Below are 17,603 nucleotides of genomic sequence, written 5' to 3' on the forward strand. Positions count from 1 at the left end.
CAATGATGACTGTGTGACCTTGTCATATTAGTTAAGTCTCACTTTACCTTAGTGTCAGATGGAAACATTAAAATGCTTCTTGAAGAAATACTGTGAAGATCCGTGCTAAGTGTGTAAAAAATTCAGCACTGTCCCTGGCACATATTTAGGACTAAAACAATTGGCTGTTTTATATTGATGATTGATATATATTGAAATAGCACACCTCCTTGGCAGGTTTCTCTCTGCTGTAGACCTCAGAAAAGATGACCTGTTTGAGCACCCAGAAACCGCACCAACGTCCCTCCCCCCCAAAAAAAAACAGAGCAAGAAAATCTTGGCACTTTAATCGACTTGCCTTTTTCCAGTCCCTTACCCCACTAGCATGAACAGACTTAGGGTCTAAGGATGCCCAAGAGTGAAAGACTTGCTGTTGAGTGCGCAAGAAGGGTCCCATTCTATGGTCCCAAAGTCGGGGTTGGATACTCTTCCTCCTCCCAAACTCACTCCACCCCATTTTCACAAACCTCATAAGTTCAGGCTCTCCAGGAATTAATTTTCTCATCATCAAAATTTCTGACTTTAGCCTTCAATTCTTGGAACACTACTACAGACTGAGACCCGGCAGGAGGTTGCATCTCCCTGGCAACCGCGTAGTGCGCCTGCGCAGTTTCTTCCACGCAGACAGCTCTAATTAGGCTCCTGTATCTCAGCGGGTCAGACACAGGGGCCAAAAGGGTCTATCTCTCCTCCCTTTGTCCACTCCCTGGGCTGAAAGGTTGTGCTATATTATCTTTCTGAGGTTGACAAAAAGGTGGGCACTGTCTGTCAATTCTCTCCCATCTGCTAGAAGGTGGCAGTTTGGGATAGTCTCTGGTGATTAAAAGGATGCAAAGGGGAGGAAAATTGAGGGTGTCAGGAAATGAGGAAGCACACAACATGCAGCACTGGATGCAGTACTTAGGCATCACTTCCCTTCTCAGGTCTGAGGTGACGCTATAATGATGCCGCAGTGCCAGGGATGCCTCTCAGAAGTTGTAACTTGCAGGCTCTCCAGGGAAGGATTGTGAGTCTGGTTAGAAGCTGTGAAGGGAATCAGGATTAAGAGACTCAAAATGCAAAATTTCGCTTTAGCAATTGGGTGTTGAAATAAACAGTACCGAAGGGGTGTATCCATACAAAGCTCCTTTAAGTGGGCAGACTGTCCCATCTAACTGAAGAACCAAGACTACTTTTTTTTTTTTGCAAATGCCTTTACTGTTTCCTAAGAGCTACTCTCCGAGTATTGATGTGGGTCCTTCTTAGCCTCTGCCACACATTTCTCCCCACTCCCTTCTTGAACTTTATGTTGCCTTTTTAGGCTACTTTGAAATTCCTCGAAGTCATTTTACACACTGTTCCTGTCTTTAGCAGTTTCTCCTTTTCTCCATCTCTCCAGCCTCAGCTATCCCTCCCAAGATATCTCTAAAGCACATTTTATCTCCAATCCTCCATACCACCTTGTCCTTCCCACCACCTCCCTTAACTACTCACTCATGTCTTCCATCATACTCCTGGCCCATCTCCAATTTTCCTTGGACCCCACCATTGCTGTTTTCTCTGTCACTCTCTCAGCACCTAAAGTGAGGAGTTATCATTATGAACTCCCATAGCACACCCACCATATCTCATTTCCTTAATTATGTCACTTGTCTCAGCATAATATAATTGCTGTCTTACTTCCATGGCTTTTCACCTTAAGGAGGAAGGAAGCTCTAGGGTCCAGCTGAAGCTTTTTGCCCTTATATTCCCAACACATAACCCTGTGCTCAGAGCATGCAGGTGCGTGAAGATGTTTATAAAATACATAAGTACATAGGCATGGTTTCTAATTCATTGTATTTTTATTTTTCACCTCACTCTGTAATAGCAAAGCAAACACAGACACATGTCAGACTTTTTAAAAACAACAGTATACACACAGGTAGGGCAACCCCAGATGGGTGGTTTTGTGGTTTGTGTGTGTGTGTGTGTGTGTGTGTGTGTGTGTGTGTGTGTTGTTGTTGTTGTTGTTGTTGTTGTTGTTTAGCTCATTTTACTGGTTATTTCAAAGATGTAAATATTACGAATACATTTTACACAGTAATCTGAACTTTTACACTAAAACAATACAGGAAGGGAAAATGAGCAGTTTCATTTATAAACACTGATCATAAAGCCAATTGAATATGAAAAGGAAGGAAATACGATTAGAACTGGAACACAGTAAGCACAAATTGTACTCCCTACCCCAAACCCTCCCCAACTTCTGATTTGGGACAACAGTGCCCATTTCCCAAAGGCTGCTTTAACTGATGCCACTCAAACTTCACATAGCGCCAAAGAAGAACATGGCAGTTGCCTCAGACCTGGCCCTGGCCTCCTCATCTTCCACAGCCTCTCTGTATTGCTCTGGCCAGTCCTGTGGTTGCTTTCTGTAGAGCCTGGCCATGTATTCCAAGGCTTTCATTTTGGTGATTTCGAGGTGAGCCCGAGGACCCCAAAGCAGCTCATATTCAACTGGATTAGAGTAAGACAGTGGCCTGCACTCTAGGTAGCGCTGTCTCATAAGCTTGCAGGTGATGGCATGCTTTCTCCCTACATCCACACTAAATCTCCGAAGTAAGTTCCAGACATTGGCTTCTTTGACACGATTGCCCATCAGGAAGATCAAACCCAAGATTGGCATAACATATTCCTGGGTGGGTCTCCCTAGGCTCTCTAGCATTATTTGCTCTTCTTCTGATTCTGGTTGCTGGACAAGGAGGTAGATGTGCTCACTGGTATCAACCTCAATCAAAGAGAACCCATAGAATAGATCAAGGATTAGAGTGGCTCGACTGAGAATATTTGGGAACACATCCTCAAATTCCTTGCCAGTGTGAGCCAACAGCTCATCCTGATGTATAGGCAGCAACTCTTCAGTGACATTAATGGCCAACTGGACCAAATCATTTGCCTTATCGTTCATAGTGTCCTCTGACCAAAACTCCAAGCCAGCAGCCTGGCTTCTTTCTTTGGCTTTGTCAGCTTCCAGAGCTTTGTTATACTCTTCTGGCCAGCTCCAGGGTTCTTCATCATGGGCCTCTGCTACAAATTTAAGGGCTTCCATCTTTGTGATTTCCCTGTGGGCTCTAGAGCCCCACAAGAACTCAAATTCGAGAGGATTAGTGCCATATACTGGCCAGTACTCCAAAAATCGCATGCGTACAAAGTCAGTAGTGAGCAGGGTTCTTGTGTTCCCAAAGAGGTTGTTGATCCTCTGAGGCTCGTCAGACACATCAACCTTTAGTAGTAAGTCCCAAATGGAGGCCTCTCTTGCCCGGTTGCCATTCAAGAGGATGTGGCCTAGGACCAGGGCCAGGAGACCTGCCTTTGGCACATCTAGAGTCTCTGCTAGCCGATCAGTGGTCTGGGGACCCCGTTTGCTGATTAGGTTGTAGGTGTCAGTCTGAGGATCAAGAACTCTCAGGTTCAACCCCAAAGCCCGATCCAGGTGAGCTGAGGCTCGTCTGAGTATCTCAGGGAACTGATCTGAGTATTCTCTGAGAAACTCCAGCATGTCTGATTGCCGAATACACCCCTCAGCTTGGCTTTTCATTCGCATGAAATTCACCAAAGCAATAGACCTGTCTTCTAGAGGGTCGTGGACCCTGAGCGCCCCCAAACGTCGGGACTGCTCATCGATGAGAATCTCGATGTCATTCGGGTCCAGCGCAGCCTGGGGAGCGCTGGCACCCTGGGGGTCGATTGGAATCTGAAGACCCTGGGGGAAATCGGGGACTAGCATGGAAGTTGGGGGCCCGGAGGCATTAGTAGCCTGCATTTCACCCCGGCTGTCGCTGTAATCTGCAGTGGTCTCTGCGCTGCCGTGGCGCGCATTCTGGCTTACCAGAGACATGGTTCCAAGGAGACTGGAACGGGAGGTCAGCGATCCGTCGGAGAGCGGATGGTAGGTGTGTTGGCGCCTTGGCACAGAGCCGAAGCCTGAGACCCGGGAGCTAGGCAGATCAAAACTGAGAGCTGGTAAGAAGGGCAATCTTTTTACACACGCACTAGTCTGCAATGAGCTAAAGCCTAAGAGCAGTTAGCTTTGCCGCAGCCTACGCAAGCGCAGTCAGGCTCTGCGACGTGGTGACCACGCCCCGCTCCAGGTCTCCCACTCCAGTCCCTCCCCACCTCTGCGGGCCTGGCGAGGCTGCTCGCTGTTTGTGGTGGGGCTCGAACTTAGAGAAAAGAATTCACAAAAAGGAACAATAGAGATAAAGCAAAAGGGTCAAAGAATGAGAGGCGGGGGTGGGGGCGAATGTTTTTCTGCGAGGTGTAAGCATCATGGTAATACGCAATAGAGAATACTGAGGGAAGGAGGATAGTGACAATTATTTTATAGATTCATTAATGCATCCACCACTCAACAGATATTTCCTGAGCATGTGTCACATGCCAGGCACAACACTGAGTATTAAAGAAGTATATCAAAGGACAAAGAAGGATTGCTCCTTTCCGTAAAGAGCTTGCATTTCATTCTGGGGTGGGTTCAAACAATGATAATGAGCGCTAGCCCTCTATGGGGGACTTATGATGTAACAGACATTGTGTCTGGTGTTTTTGCTTTTCTCTTATTAAAATCAATCTTAGCTGCAAGGTAGCTACTCTCTTAATAGTCTTCACTTTGCAGAATAGCAAACTGGGTCAGGGAGCTGAGTTTACCTGTACAAAGTCAGGCAGCTACCAATGAAAGTGTTTAGGTTGTAAACCCAAGTATATCAGAACCCAAAGCATATATACTTTCTTCTTACACCATCGAATCTTCAAGAACATGGAAATGGGTGTTCTCATGGACAATATACAATCTAGTACAAAGTAAGTGTAGTACAGAAGTAAGCAGTAATTGACAATTTTGACTGGGTTGTCATGGTTTGGAGGTAGTTGCCAAAAAAGCCTCAAAGAGGGGTTGAGCTCTAAGTGATAAAATAAATGGGAGAGGTTCATGGCTTGCAAGGATGTTGTAGGTTTAAGGAACATCAATAAGAAAGACCCAGAGATATGAAAGTATAAGATGAGTGCGCATACCTGCCAATTATCCAAGGTGGCTAGATCCCGAATGTGCTAGGGTCGGTAGGGGGCAAGGCCCACAGGAAGGATTGGATTTCCTCCTGCTTTTTGTTTAGAAGTATGTCTGAACTGATTGGGGTCACATAGGGTGAGAATGGCAACATCAGTATAGGGACTGTTCATTAAGGATGTGTTCATGTTTATGTGTGCAAGCATGCCTGAGTGTTTGGGGATACATAATCTAAACTGTTTGGCCAAGAAGAAGGGCCAGTTGCTCTATTATCTGGGAGTGCTGCCACAATAGGTTGCCTAAAGCTTAGCTGTCATTCAGGAATGCAGTGGAATGCTGCGAAGGGGTAAAATTAAACAAGGTTGCCACCTGCAGCCAGAATTGAAATCCTTCCAAGTTCTTGATAGTAGTGATTACTGTGATCTGGTGCCTTGGAATTCCATCAAAAGCCACTCACTTTGATGCTCACCGCGGACATTTTCTACATCCCAGGTGCTTGCAAAGTGAGACATTCACAACCCTGCATGTGGCCAAATGGGCAAAAGCAATCCATGTTTACCCAAATTAATGTGCATGCTCTACCAAGGAGAAATGTCTGCTTTGCATATTGAGTGTTTCTTCGAGAGTCTGGTGGGAAGCAGCACCTTCTTCTGAGCTACTTCAATGGTCAGATCTGACCCTACTGTTCTTTCCCTTCTCCAGAAGGTCTCCGTGTTCCTTGTCTTAGATGGATGCTTCTCAGTAGCAAACTCAAGATTACTAATCTCTTCAATTATAAATGAACACAATTACATTTCTCCCTAAAATCTAGCTCACAGTTTGAGTTGGGATTTATTACTCCCTCCACCACATTAAATGGCAGCATCTTACCTCAGAAATGACATCCAGATCCCATTCCACAGCATTCAGTTCCTTGGCAAACTCATCTTTACCTGGCTCTCTATCTTCCCAGTACATCCTTCCATGGTCACTCAACTCCCTGGTCACGCTAAGCCACAGTCATTTCTGCTCTACAGGTCTAAAAAGAGTTCTGGTTATTGCTAAATGAACAGCGAAGAAGCTGTGCCTATGATTGACATGGCATGTTTTCCACTTTGTTTCAATGCCAATGTAAAAAAAAAATGGGTTCATACTCTAATATTTATCCTAACCTTTTTTGATACTTAAAATATTTTATTTATTTATATATTTGCAAGGAGAGAGATAGAATGGGTGCGCTAGGGCCTGTAGCTACTGCAAATGAACTCACTCCAGATGCATGTGCCACTTTGTGCATCTGGACTGACATGGGTACTAGGGAATTGAACCTGGGTGATTAGGTTTTGCAGGCAAGCACCTTAACTGCTGAGCCATCTTTCCAGCCCTTTTGCTACTTTTTGATAACTTGTTGTTACACGTTTAAAGAACATAAATATTTTTATACTACTTTATTTGTGTAATCTTGGTAAAGTATTTCACTTAATTACTGGGACATACACACAGTAAAATGCACAAATCACAAATGCACAGCTTGATAAATCATAGCACATTTAATACACCATCTTACCCTGAAAGAGATCATTACCAGCATCTCAAAAGTTCACATGCACTTTCTTCCAATTCCTTCCTCCTCTTTTATGTTAAGAGGAAACCCATATAATAACTTCTCATAATGCAAATTAATTTACCTATGTCAGAATTTAAATAATATTGATAGAATTGTATAGAATGTATTTATTTGTGCCTCTATTTTTACCAATAGCCCTCAGTGTATTGTGTTATTTATCTGTGTTGTGTGTAACAGCACTTTGTGCATTTTCACTACTATATAGTTTGCCATTGTATGACTATGTACTGTAGCTTATCCTGTCAACTCTTGATGGACTGTCACCTTGTTTACAATATGTTTCTCTAAGTCTTTTGCACATATCATGTATATATTTATGCTGGAAATAAGTCTATGAGTACAATTTCTAGATCATAAGTATGTGTATTTTTAATTTTCATACTCATTGCTAGAGAATTTCATGAAATTTTTGCACCAATTGCACTATATTCTTATATATTTTCACCATTATCATTATGTTTAATTGCAAGCAATCTGGTAGGTATGTTGTGGTATATAACTATGGTAGAGAGGGAGGAAGAAAGATGATGGGCACTCTAGGGCCTCCAGCCACTACAAATGAACTCCAGACATATGCATCACCTTGTGCATTTGGCTTATGTGGGTTCTAGGGAGTTGAACCTGGATCATTGGGCTTTGAAGGCAAGCACTTTCACCTCAAAGCCATTTTCCAGCCAATGTTTTAATATTTTTAAATGAGTTTTCAAACAAGACTAGATTTATTTTTTCAGGCCAGTGGATATTAAAATAATAAAGTTAAAATGGATGGAAAAGCTAGAAGATAGCAAGAAGTGATAACTAGTATACACTCTAAAGGGCAGGAAATGGAAACATTGTTCAAAACTAACATTGGAATTAAAATATTATGGTTCTCTTAGAGTATTTGCTTCAAGAACAAAAAGTAGTAGATGTCCTAAGTGTCCTTAAATTCCATACTGTGTGGTCTAATCATTAATGACCTATACTCATTTAAAAAAATTAACTTTCACTTAAGATAGCACATGAGTATCTATTATGTGATTATGAATCCATAATATGTATCCATAACATTTCTTTAGAGAAGGATGATACTCAAAGGAATAATATAATTTTATAGAAAATTCACATATATGAAATTGAAATCTTGGATATTATGCCCTATATGGATATGACATGATAATGGTTATACCTCAATTTTCATAGTATCTATCTTTTTATATCTAAAATTATACTAATTGTTTAGACTCAATTTTTTAATATTTTATTTTTATTTATTTATTCATATGACAGAGAAAGAGGGAGGGAGAGAGAGAGAGAGAGAGAGAGAGAGAGAGAGAGAGAATGGGTGCAGTAGTTCCTTCAGCCACTGCAAACAAACTCCAGACCTATGTACCCCCTTGTGTATCTGGCTAACTTGGGTCCTGGGGAATTGAACCTAGGTCATTTGGCTTTGCAGGCAAATGCCTTAACTGCTAAGCCATCCCTCCAGCCCAGGACTCAATTATTTTTTAGCAGGGGGCCAGAGACATAGCTCACTGACAGAATGCTCCTGGGCCTTAGACTCAGCATTTTAAAAAAAAAACCTATTTGGATTGAAATTATAATACTTTATTTCTATTTCTATCATTATTATTAAATTGGAATATATAAGAATGTATAAAAAACTTTTTAGAAAAATCCATGCTATCACTAACTAATTATTGCAGTTAAGGCATTTGCCTGCAAAGCCAAAGGACCCAGGTTCAATTTCTCGGAACCCACATAAGCCAGATGCACAAGATGGTGCAAGCATCTGTAGTTCATTTACAATGGCTGAAGGCCCTGGTGTGCCCCTTCTCTCTTTGTTTCTGCCACTTTCTCTCTCTCTCAATTAAATTAAATTAAACTTAAAAAATAAAAAAGTATTCATATAAATTAATTTTTAAATTGTACATATTTGGGTAACCATTAGCTAATGAATAATTAGAATTCTACCACTAAACCAAAGTCCCTCTTTTACCCAAAACTTTCCCTTGCAATAACACCTGTGCCCTAAGGGTAAACTTGACCCTGTGCAGAATTGGAATGATTTTTTCATATCTAGCTTCTTTCAATATTTCTTGTGAGATTCATTCATATTGCTGTTTACAGCCATCAATCATCCATTTTCTTTACTATATATTCTACTTTGTGACATATCTGAATATCTTTCTATCCATTCCAGTATTTATGAATATTTGTGTGATTTATAGCTTTTGGAGTACGAATACTGTAGTCAAATTTCTTTTCATGAACTTTTTTAAACACTTTGACTTGGTACATTATCTTGTGCATATTTTTGGCTACTATCAAAGACTACAAATGGTTAATCAATTTCCATTTCCATGAGCAGAAAATGGGTGTCTATTTCCTCTACATCTTAAGTGACACTATTTTCCTTTTTGTCATTATAATTATTTTGGTGACTGGCATAGTGTGGTAATTTGAATGTATGGCCCCTAATATATTCAGGATTTTATTAAAGTTTGTAATTTAGATTTGAAGCCACCTGTCTGAAGGAGGTGTCACTGTGGGTGGGTTCTAGGGTCCAGCCCTAAGGAGTGGTGCTGGATACAGAATTCCAGTCTAAAGATATGCAAAGTGCTGGAGTTCTTGAAGTGTGCTTGCTTGCTTTTGATGGTGCTTTTCTCTCTGCCTTGTCCTGTGCAAATGGGCCAGCTTCTTCTGCCATTATGGAACTTCCCTTGTTTCAATAAATCCTTTCCTCCCATAACTGTGTCTGATCTGGAAGTTCATCCCAGTGACATGTGGCTGTCTGCTACATATAGTGATATAGTATCATGCTTTTTAAATTTACTTTTCTGTGATAACAATTGAAACTGAATTCCTTTTCACATGCTTGCTAGATATTTTGGCTCTTGTTTTGTGAAATATCTGCTAAGTGTTTGGTTCATTTTTATCCCCTATAGGACTGCCTGTTTTTACTTGTTGACTTGTCAGTATGAATATGGAATGTACCCCCTAGATTCATGTGTTTAAATATTTATTTAAGAATAATAAATATAACATATATGATAAAATAAAATAATAAATATTTATTGTTATAATTATTATTATGGAAGATTGTGGAACCTTTTGAACATGGAGCCTAACTGTCAGACATGAGGTCATAGGGTGGGGTTTGATAGTTTTGTTCCATTGGTTAAGGTTTTTAAAAATACTTATATTTATTTGTATGCATGTGTACATGGTGTATGTATTTGTGTATGAGTTGCCAGAGTCTCTTGTCACTACAAATGAATGCCAGATACTTGCACCACTCTTTGCATCTAGCTTTTGCTAGTGCTAGGGAATCAAATCTGGGCTGGCACACTTTGCAAGCAAGCAACTTCAATTGCTGAGTTCCAGCCCCTTGGTTAGGTTTTTACCCTGCAAAAATAGCACATGCTATTTTTTTGTTTTTATAATGTGTATTACTATATTTTAATATTCTCATCTAGCTCTGTTCTTCAAGATTGTCATAACCATTCATGCTCCATTATATTTCTATATACATTTTGTAATTATATCCCCAATGCTTTGTGAACAAAAAGCTTTGGAATTTTGATTGTGACTTTTAAATTTGAACAGAGTCAACATTTTTAAAAGTAGTGGGTCTTTTAAACAATTAATGTGGCATGTTACTCAATTTATTTTGATTTTTGTAATATCTTTCGTAATTGTTTTGAATATAAATGCCACCCACCTGTAGGTCAATAAAAGCATGCCTGTAAATGAACACATTGGTTTACTACTTAGTGTGGAATAGCACACATCACAGAGAATGTTCTCAGTAAGAGGGTATGATTTGGGTTTTATGTATACAATTTGAGGGAGAAACTAAGAGAAGTGAATGTTATAGTTCATTATCATTGGATACTACAGAAAGTAGGGGTACTTCTAGGTTTTGTTGTCTCAATACATCTTATCTGTTGTTGCTTTTGTTGTTGTTGTTGTTGTTTTTCGAGGTAGGGTCTCACTCTAGCCCAGGCTGATTGGAATTCACTATGGAGACTCATCTTAGGGTGGCCTCGAACTCACAGCAATCCTCCTACCCCTGCTTCCAAACTGCTGGGATTAAAGGTGTGTGCCACCATGCCCGGCTCAATAAATCTTATCTGGAAGAATGAAGCTTTGAGGGTGGCTAAAGATATAAGTGGTAAAGAAGTAGAATTCACTCATATTAGCCAAAGCAAGAGGATGTTTGATAACTTTAGTGGTTTTTTATGCTTATCTCTGCTTATGAAGTGGTCATGTTTTGTTGTGATCAACCCTGTGACAGAGTAATCTTATCTGAAGATGATAATCTGTGAAATAGTTCATGTTACACAGGAGAGTACCAAGGCCTATCTGATAGCAAACTAGGGCAACAATTGGATGCCAGGGACTTCCTTTTCTCTCTTCAACTACCTCATTCATCCAAGGTCACACAACATCAATCCATAGGAAAGAAATTCACTATATCCAGCTTGCATCATTGCTGAAATTTTGCAGGTCAGATTAAAGAATGTAGTTTGAGGTGGACTCCAATTAGTTTCCCCTGCTCCATATATTTTAGGGTAAATTAAGTATTCTGATGTGACAAGAGCTGAGCAGTAGCATTGAAGTGTCTGCATAAGATCCATACACCAACTGTAACACAAGAAATTTTAGAAATAAATTAACCATTAGTACTCAAACAATTCTGAATCAAGGAACTATATTATAAAATCTAATTAATAAAAACAAATGGTTGTACTTAGAGAGCTAGAAAATCATGAGTTGTTTGTTGTCTTATAGTATATAGGTATAGCAAGAAGTATTTGCATATATCTATCACCAACTCTATATCTCAGCAGAGTCAGGTGAATTATATTATGTATAAAATCACCAGCATCTTTGAGTTTTATTAGTAAGATAGCAATACTGATAAGATATTTTCCAATGAGGCTGAAATTCAGTTTTAATTTTTCTGGTATCTAACTAAGAAGAGCAAATTTTCTGATTATGAATTATGCAGGGTCTGTTTTGTGGGAGTTTTTTAGATGTATCTCATGCCTTGTGATGGTAAAGTTTGAAGTACTATATGAGCATTGAATCACATAAACCTGTAATTGGGTCAAATCTTGGATTGGATAAGAAACTTTCTATTTCATGAAACAGGATTATTAACTCATAGAAGGGAACCTGTGGGTCATGGAGTGGCTTGATCTTACACAAAGCTAATAGCAATATTTGGAGTATTCAAAGTCAGGGGTTCTGAGAGCAATTTTAGTGTTACAATTCTAGTAGTTGTCTCTACTTTTCCTTAAGACTATGAATAATAAGTTTCTCAATCCACAGAAAAGATTTAAAGTTTGTTAATGAAATGCTGGTAAGGTAAGTTCTGTCACCAGAGAAAAAGAAATGTGAATTCCTCTGGTTAGAAAAATGAAAGCAAATCTTTTTTCTTGCTTCAGTTAGGGATCCAGTAAGGACAAGCTTCCTCCCACCTTGACACTAAAACAACAACAAGAGCATGATCACAGCCCACCATAGACAGCATTTCTACCAGTTGTGTAGGTCAATATAGAGGGACTGAAAGCCACAAAATCGTGGGAAGCTGTCCATATTATACTTTCACAATTTTACTAGGATTTAGTTGCTAGCAAGTTGGGTATTTTTTGGAACCATTTTTAACAATATCTTTAAAATTAACTTACCAGTACTAGCTTTTTACTTTTGCAATTGTGGATACCATCATGAAGATGAAGATTTTTTTTTTAAAAAAACTACATTTTAAACGTTATGGTGTTAACAGGTAGCCATCCTCAAAACACATAATATTGTGCTGCAGAGATGGCTTAGTGGTTAAGCACTTGCCTGTGAAGCCTAAGGACCCCAGTTCTAGGCTATATTCCCCAGGACCCACATTAGCCAGTTGCACAAGGGGGTGCACGCGTCTGGAGTTCGTTTGCAGTGGCTGGAGGCCCTGGCACGCCTTTTCTCATTCTCTTTCTCTCTCTGCCTCTCTCTCTCTCTCTCTCTCTCTCTCTCTCTCTCTCTCTCTCTCTCCCTCTTTGTCACTCTGAAATAAATAAATAAACAACAAAACCACATAATATTATCTTAATCCTGCCCTTTTTTTGAATTAAGGTTTATAACAGTTGATAATAATTTATTTTAATTCCTCCAAAGAATTTGACTTTCTGGTTCTTTGCACTTGCAATGACTATGTTAACTACTTTTTTCATTGTTGTAAATACATGGTTAATAAGAAACAACACAAGACAAGAAGGGTTTATTTTGGCTCATGGCAGCTGGAGCATAAGGCACTTTTTCAGTCACACTGTATCTGCAGGAACGAGAGAGAGAGAGAGAGAGAGAGAGAGAGGGAGAGGGAGAGGGCGAGGGCGAGGGCGAGAGCGAGAGCGAGAGCGAGCGAGCGAGCGAGAGAGAGAGAGAGAGAGAGAGAGAGAGAGAAATGCTGCTGCTTCACTGACTGCCCTTCCATATTAATTTAGCCATTGATTCCAGTCCATGGAGTAGTACTGCCCACACTCATGGTTGGTATACCCACTCTAAAGAAATTTTTCTGAAACACCCTCAAAGAAATATAAGGCAGAATATCTCTTAGGTAATTCCAAATCCAGTCAAGCTAACAATGACATTTTATTTGCACTATGCCTACTTCCGTATGTAAAGATGAAGAATCTAAAAGTTCTTTCATTTGCTACCCATTTGATAAAGTAAGAATTTCTTTTTTTCTCAATTTTTATTGACATTTTCCATGATTATAAAAAATACCCCATGGTAATACCCTCCATCCCCCCCCTGCTTTCCCCTTTGAAATTCCATTCTCCATCATATCCCCTCCCCATCTCAATCATTCTAATTACATACATACAATACCAACCTATTAAGTACCCTCCTCCATTCCTTTCTCTTCTCTTTATATCTCCTTTTAAACTTACTGGCCTCTGCTACTGAGTTTTTTCCTTCTCATGCAGAAGCCCAATCATCTGTAGCTAGGATCCCCATATGAGGGAGAACATGTGGCACTCGGCTTTCTGTGCCTGGGTTACCTCACTTAGTATAATCCTTTACAGATCCATCCATTTTTCTGAAAACTTCATAACTTCATTTTTCTTTACCGCTGAGTAGAACTCCATTATATAAATGTGCCACATCTTCATTATCCACTCATCAGTTGAGGGACATCTAGGCTGGTTCCATTTCCCAGCTATTATAAATTGAGCAGCAATAAACATGGTTGAGCATGTACTTCTAAGGAAATGAGATGAGTCCTTAGGATATATGCCTAGGAGTGCTATAGCTGGGTCATATGGTAGATCAATCTTTAGCTGTTTTAGGAACCTCCACACTGATTTCCACAATGGCTGAACCAGACTGCATTCCTACCAACAGTGTAGAAGTGTTCCTATTTTTCCATATCCCCGCCAACATTTCTGATCATTTGTTTTCATGATGGTGGCTAATCTGACAGGAGTGAGATGGAATCTCAATGTAGTTTTAATGTGCATTTCCCTGATGACTGTGACATAGAACATTTTTTAGATGCTTATATACCATCCATATTTCTTCCTTTGAGAACTCTATTTAGCTCCATAGCCCATTTTTTAATTGTCTTGTTTGATTCCTTATTAGGTAACTTTTTGAGTTCTTTGTATATCCTAGATATTAATCCTCTATCAGATATATAGCTGGCAAAGATTTTGCCCATTCTTTGCTTTTTTCACTGTGTCCTTTGCAGTGCAAAATCTTTGTAATTTCATGAGGTCCCACTGATTAATCTATGGTTTTATTACCTGAGCAATTGGGGTTGTATTCAGAAAGACTTTGCTCAGACCAATATGTTGAAGGGTTTCTCCTACTTTTTCCTCTATCAGTTTCAGAGTTTCAGATCTGATGTTAAGGTCTTTAATCCATTTGGACTTAATTCTTGTGCATGGTGAGAGATATTAGGATAACAACCCCTGCTTGTTTTCTAGGCCCATTTGCTTGAAACACAGTTTTCCAACCTTTCACCCTAAGATAATATCCATCCTTTGAAGAAAGATGAGTTTCTTGGAGACAACAAATTGTAGGATCCTGCTTTTATTTTTTTTAAAAAAAATTTATTAGCATTTTCCATGATTATAAAAAAAATCCCATGGTAATTCCCTCCCTCCCCCCCCCCCACTTTCCCCTTTGAAATTCCATTCTCCATCAAGGATCCTGTTTTTAACCCAGTCTACAAACCTATGTCTTTTGGTTGGGGCATTGAGGCCACTGATATTAAGTGATATTATTGAAATGTGTGTATTTAGGTTTGCCTTTTTTTTTTTTGTGGTTCCTGTTCTACCTTTGCTCTCTTGTGTTAATTAGAATTTGAGTATTGCTTGTTTATTCCAGGTTCCTTATATGTGTGCTTTTCCTTTTCTTCGGCATGGAGGATTCTTTCAAGTATTTTCTGTATAGCTGGTTTTGTCTTCAAATACTCCTTTAGCCTGCTTTTGTCATGGAATGTCCTTATTTCTCTGTCTATATGAATGGATAGCTTTGCAGGATAAAGTTACCTTGGTTGACAATTGTTATCTTTCAGAATTTGGAATACATCACTCCAAGCCCTTCTGGCTTTTAAAGTTTGTGTTGATTAATCTTCTGTAATCCTGATGGCCTTGCCTTTGTAGGTAACTTGATTTTTCTCTCTAACTGCTTTCAATATTTTTTCTTTGGATTGTGTGTTTGGTAGTTTGATTATAATATGGTGAAGAGAGTTTCTTTCCAGGTTTTGTCTGGCTGGTGTTCTAAAGGCTTCCTGTATCTGCATTGGCACCTCTTTCCCAATTTGGGGGAAGTTTTCTTCTATGATTTTGTTGAGGACGCCTACTATGCCTTTGAAGTGAGATTCTTCTCCTTCTATTATGCCCTGAATTCTTATGTTTGATCTTTTCATAGTGTCCTGAATATCTTGAAATTTACACTCATACTTTTCTATTAGTTTTTATTTCTCTTTGTTGGACTGTATTAGATCTGCCACCAGGTCTTCTAGCTTAGATATTCTGTCCTCTCCTTTATTCATTCTACTGGTGAGATTTTCTACAGACTTTTTTATTTCATTAACTGTGTTCTTCGTTGCTAGTAATTCTGACTGGTTTTTCTTTATTATTTTTATTTCTTTATTTATGTCTTGATTTGCCTTCTTTATTTCATTAAATTGGTGTCCTGCTTCTTCTTTGATCCCTTTGATTTACTCTCTGATTTCCTCTTTGATTTCTTTGATTTGTTCTTTGACTTCTTTGAACATATTTACAATCATTCTTTTGAAATCTTTCTCAGGCATTTCCATCAACTTGTTCTCACTGGAGGTCATCTCTGATGTATTAATACTTTTTGGTGGATTTATATTGTCTTTATTTTGTGTGGTTCTTGTGTTATAATGTATATATTTTTGCATCTTGGATTAAGTTAATGCTTAAATTTTCTAGTTTGCTAGGTATTCTTAGCTGTATCAATTGATCTGATGTTATGTATCTTCAGTGTAGGAGATTAAGATGCTTGGTGTGGCTCTTAACACTCTCAGAGTATATAGAACAGTGTTCCTAGGGGTTGAGTTTGCCTGCTATGGGAGTATTCAAGTAGTCTGAGTGGAACAGGTAAATTCTAACATTTAACTAAACACTGTACACATTCAATCAACAACAGCACCGAGTATTTATGCAAGAGTAGCTATTATAATAACCAGATCCTCCGTCAACAAAGAGGTTAAGATTTCTGGTCTGTTGAGGGATCCAAGTCAGCTTGTGACCAAGTAAGCCCCTTCCCTGGTCCAATTCCAGTTACCTTTTTGGATGATTTTGGTCTCAGTCAAGTAGGCTGGCTGTGTAGCTGGACTGCTGTTCTGTTTTCTGGAGCTGGGCACTGGATTTTCCTCCAGGGCAAACCGAGCCTGGCGACTTTGGCCCTACAGTTGGGCACCCCTGCTGTTGGAACCGCTGCTGCTGCTGCTGCTGCTGCTTAAGCTGCTGCTGCTGGTTCTGCCACTGCTGCTGAAGCTGCTGCTGCTGGACCCACTGCTGCTGCTGCCAAAGCTGTGCTGCCGCTGCTGGAGCCGCTGTTTCCAGTGCCGGAGCTGCTGTTGCCAGTGCCGGAGCCGCTGCTGTTGCTGCCAGAGCCAGAGCTGCGGCTTCCACTGCCACTTCCACTGCCAGAGCCAGGGCGCCACTGCTGGCGTTGCTTCTGCCTGCCTATGTGGGCTCTGGATGCTCTGGATCTCTCCTACTTCTCTGCTCCCATTTCAATTTCTCATACACCTCACTTTTTAGTGAAAGTGTGTGTTTTGCTGGGTTTTCTTTGGCTTTTTCTCCCCCAGGCTGCTTTGGCATGGTTCCTATGCCCCATCTTAACTGGAAGTCCTGTAAGAATTCCTTTTGAGATGAGGAAAACATTTTTCCCTAAAGTATTCTGAAACTATAAACCAGATTGAATAAAAGGATAGATTTTTAATGAACATTATATCTATTTATAATTTGATAATTGTTATATCCAGGTAAGGGAAATTATGTAGCAATATAAGCAATTTAATTTCTATGAAACTTATTTTATTGTAATTATTCAATAATTGTACAAATCAAATTCATTTCACTGTGATATTTCTATGCATACATACACACACACACACACACACACATATATATATATATATATATATATATATATATATATATTGTGCCTGGATCTTATCCACTTTCCCTACTATTCTCTTTTGTTTTCTGACTTCTTTCATCTTCTCTTACTTCCCTTTTCTAAATGCCAGTCATATATTTTCATTGTCTATGTCTGGCTAATTTTGCTTAACATGAAAACCTCTAGTTTCAGCCAATTTCATGAAAATATTAGGATTTAATTCTTCTTAATGAACGAATAACATGATATCATGTATAAATATATGCCATATTTTTATCCATCATCTGTTAA

At 39.5% G+C, this 17,603-nt stretch overlaps 1 protein-coding gene across 1 annotated transcript; it reads right to left on the minus strand.

Moving 5' to 3' along the window:
- Positions 1–1,840: 1,840 nt before the first annotated feature.
- Magee2 (MAGE family member E2) lies at positions 1,841–4,106 on the minus strand. Its single transcript, XM_004666983.2, has one exon. The coding sequence runs from the start codon at positions 3,896–3,898 to the stop codon at positions 2,327–2,329; it is 1,572 nt and encodes a 523-aa protein (XP_004667040.1). The 5' UTR covers positions 3,899–4,106; the 3' UTR covers positions 1,841–2,326.
- Positions 4,107–17,603: the final 13,497 nt, after the last annotated feature.

The sequence above is a fragment of the Jaculus jaculus genome, chromosome X, assembly GCF_020740685.1.
Source record: "Jaculus jaculus isolate mJacJac1 chromosome X, mJacJac1.mat.Y.cur, whole genome shotgun sequence".
In the NCBI taxonomy this organism is placed as follows: domain Eukaryota; kingdom Metazoa; phylum Chordata; class Mammalia; order Rodentia; family Dipodidae; genus Jaculus; species Jaculus jaculus.

Coding starts and splice junctions, on each gene's coding strand:
- Magee2 (XM_004666983.2), bottom strand. CDS start 3,898: ATGTCTCTGGTAAGCCAGAATGCGCGCCACGGCAGCGCAGAGACCACT.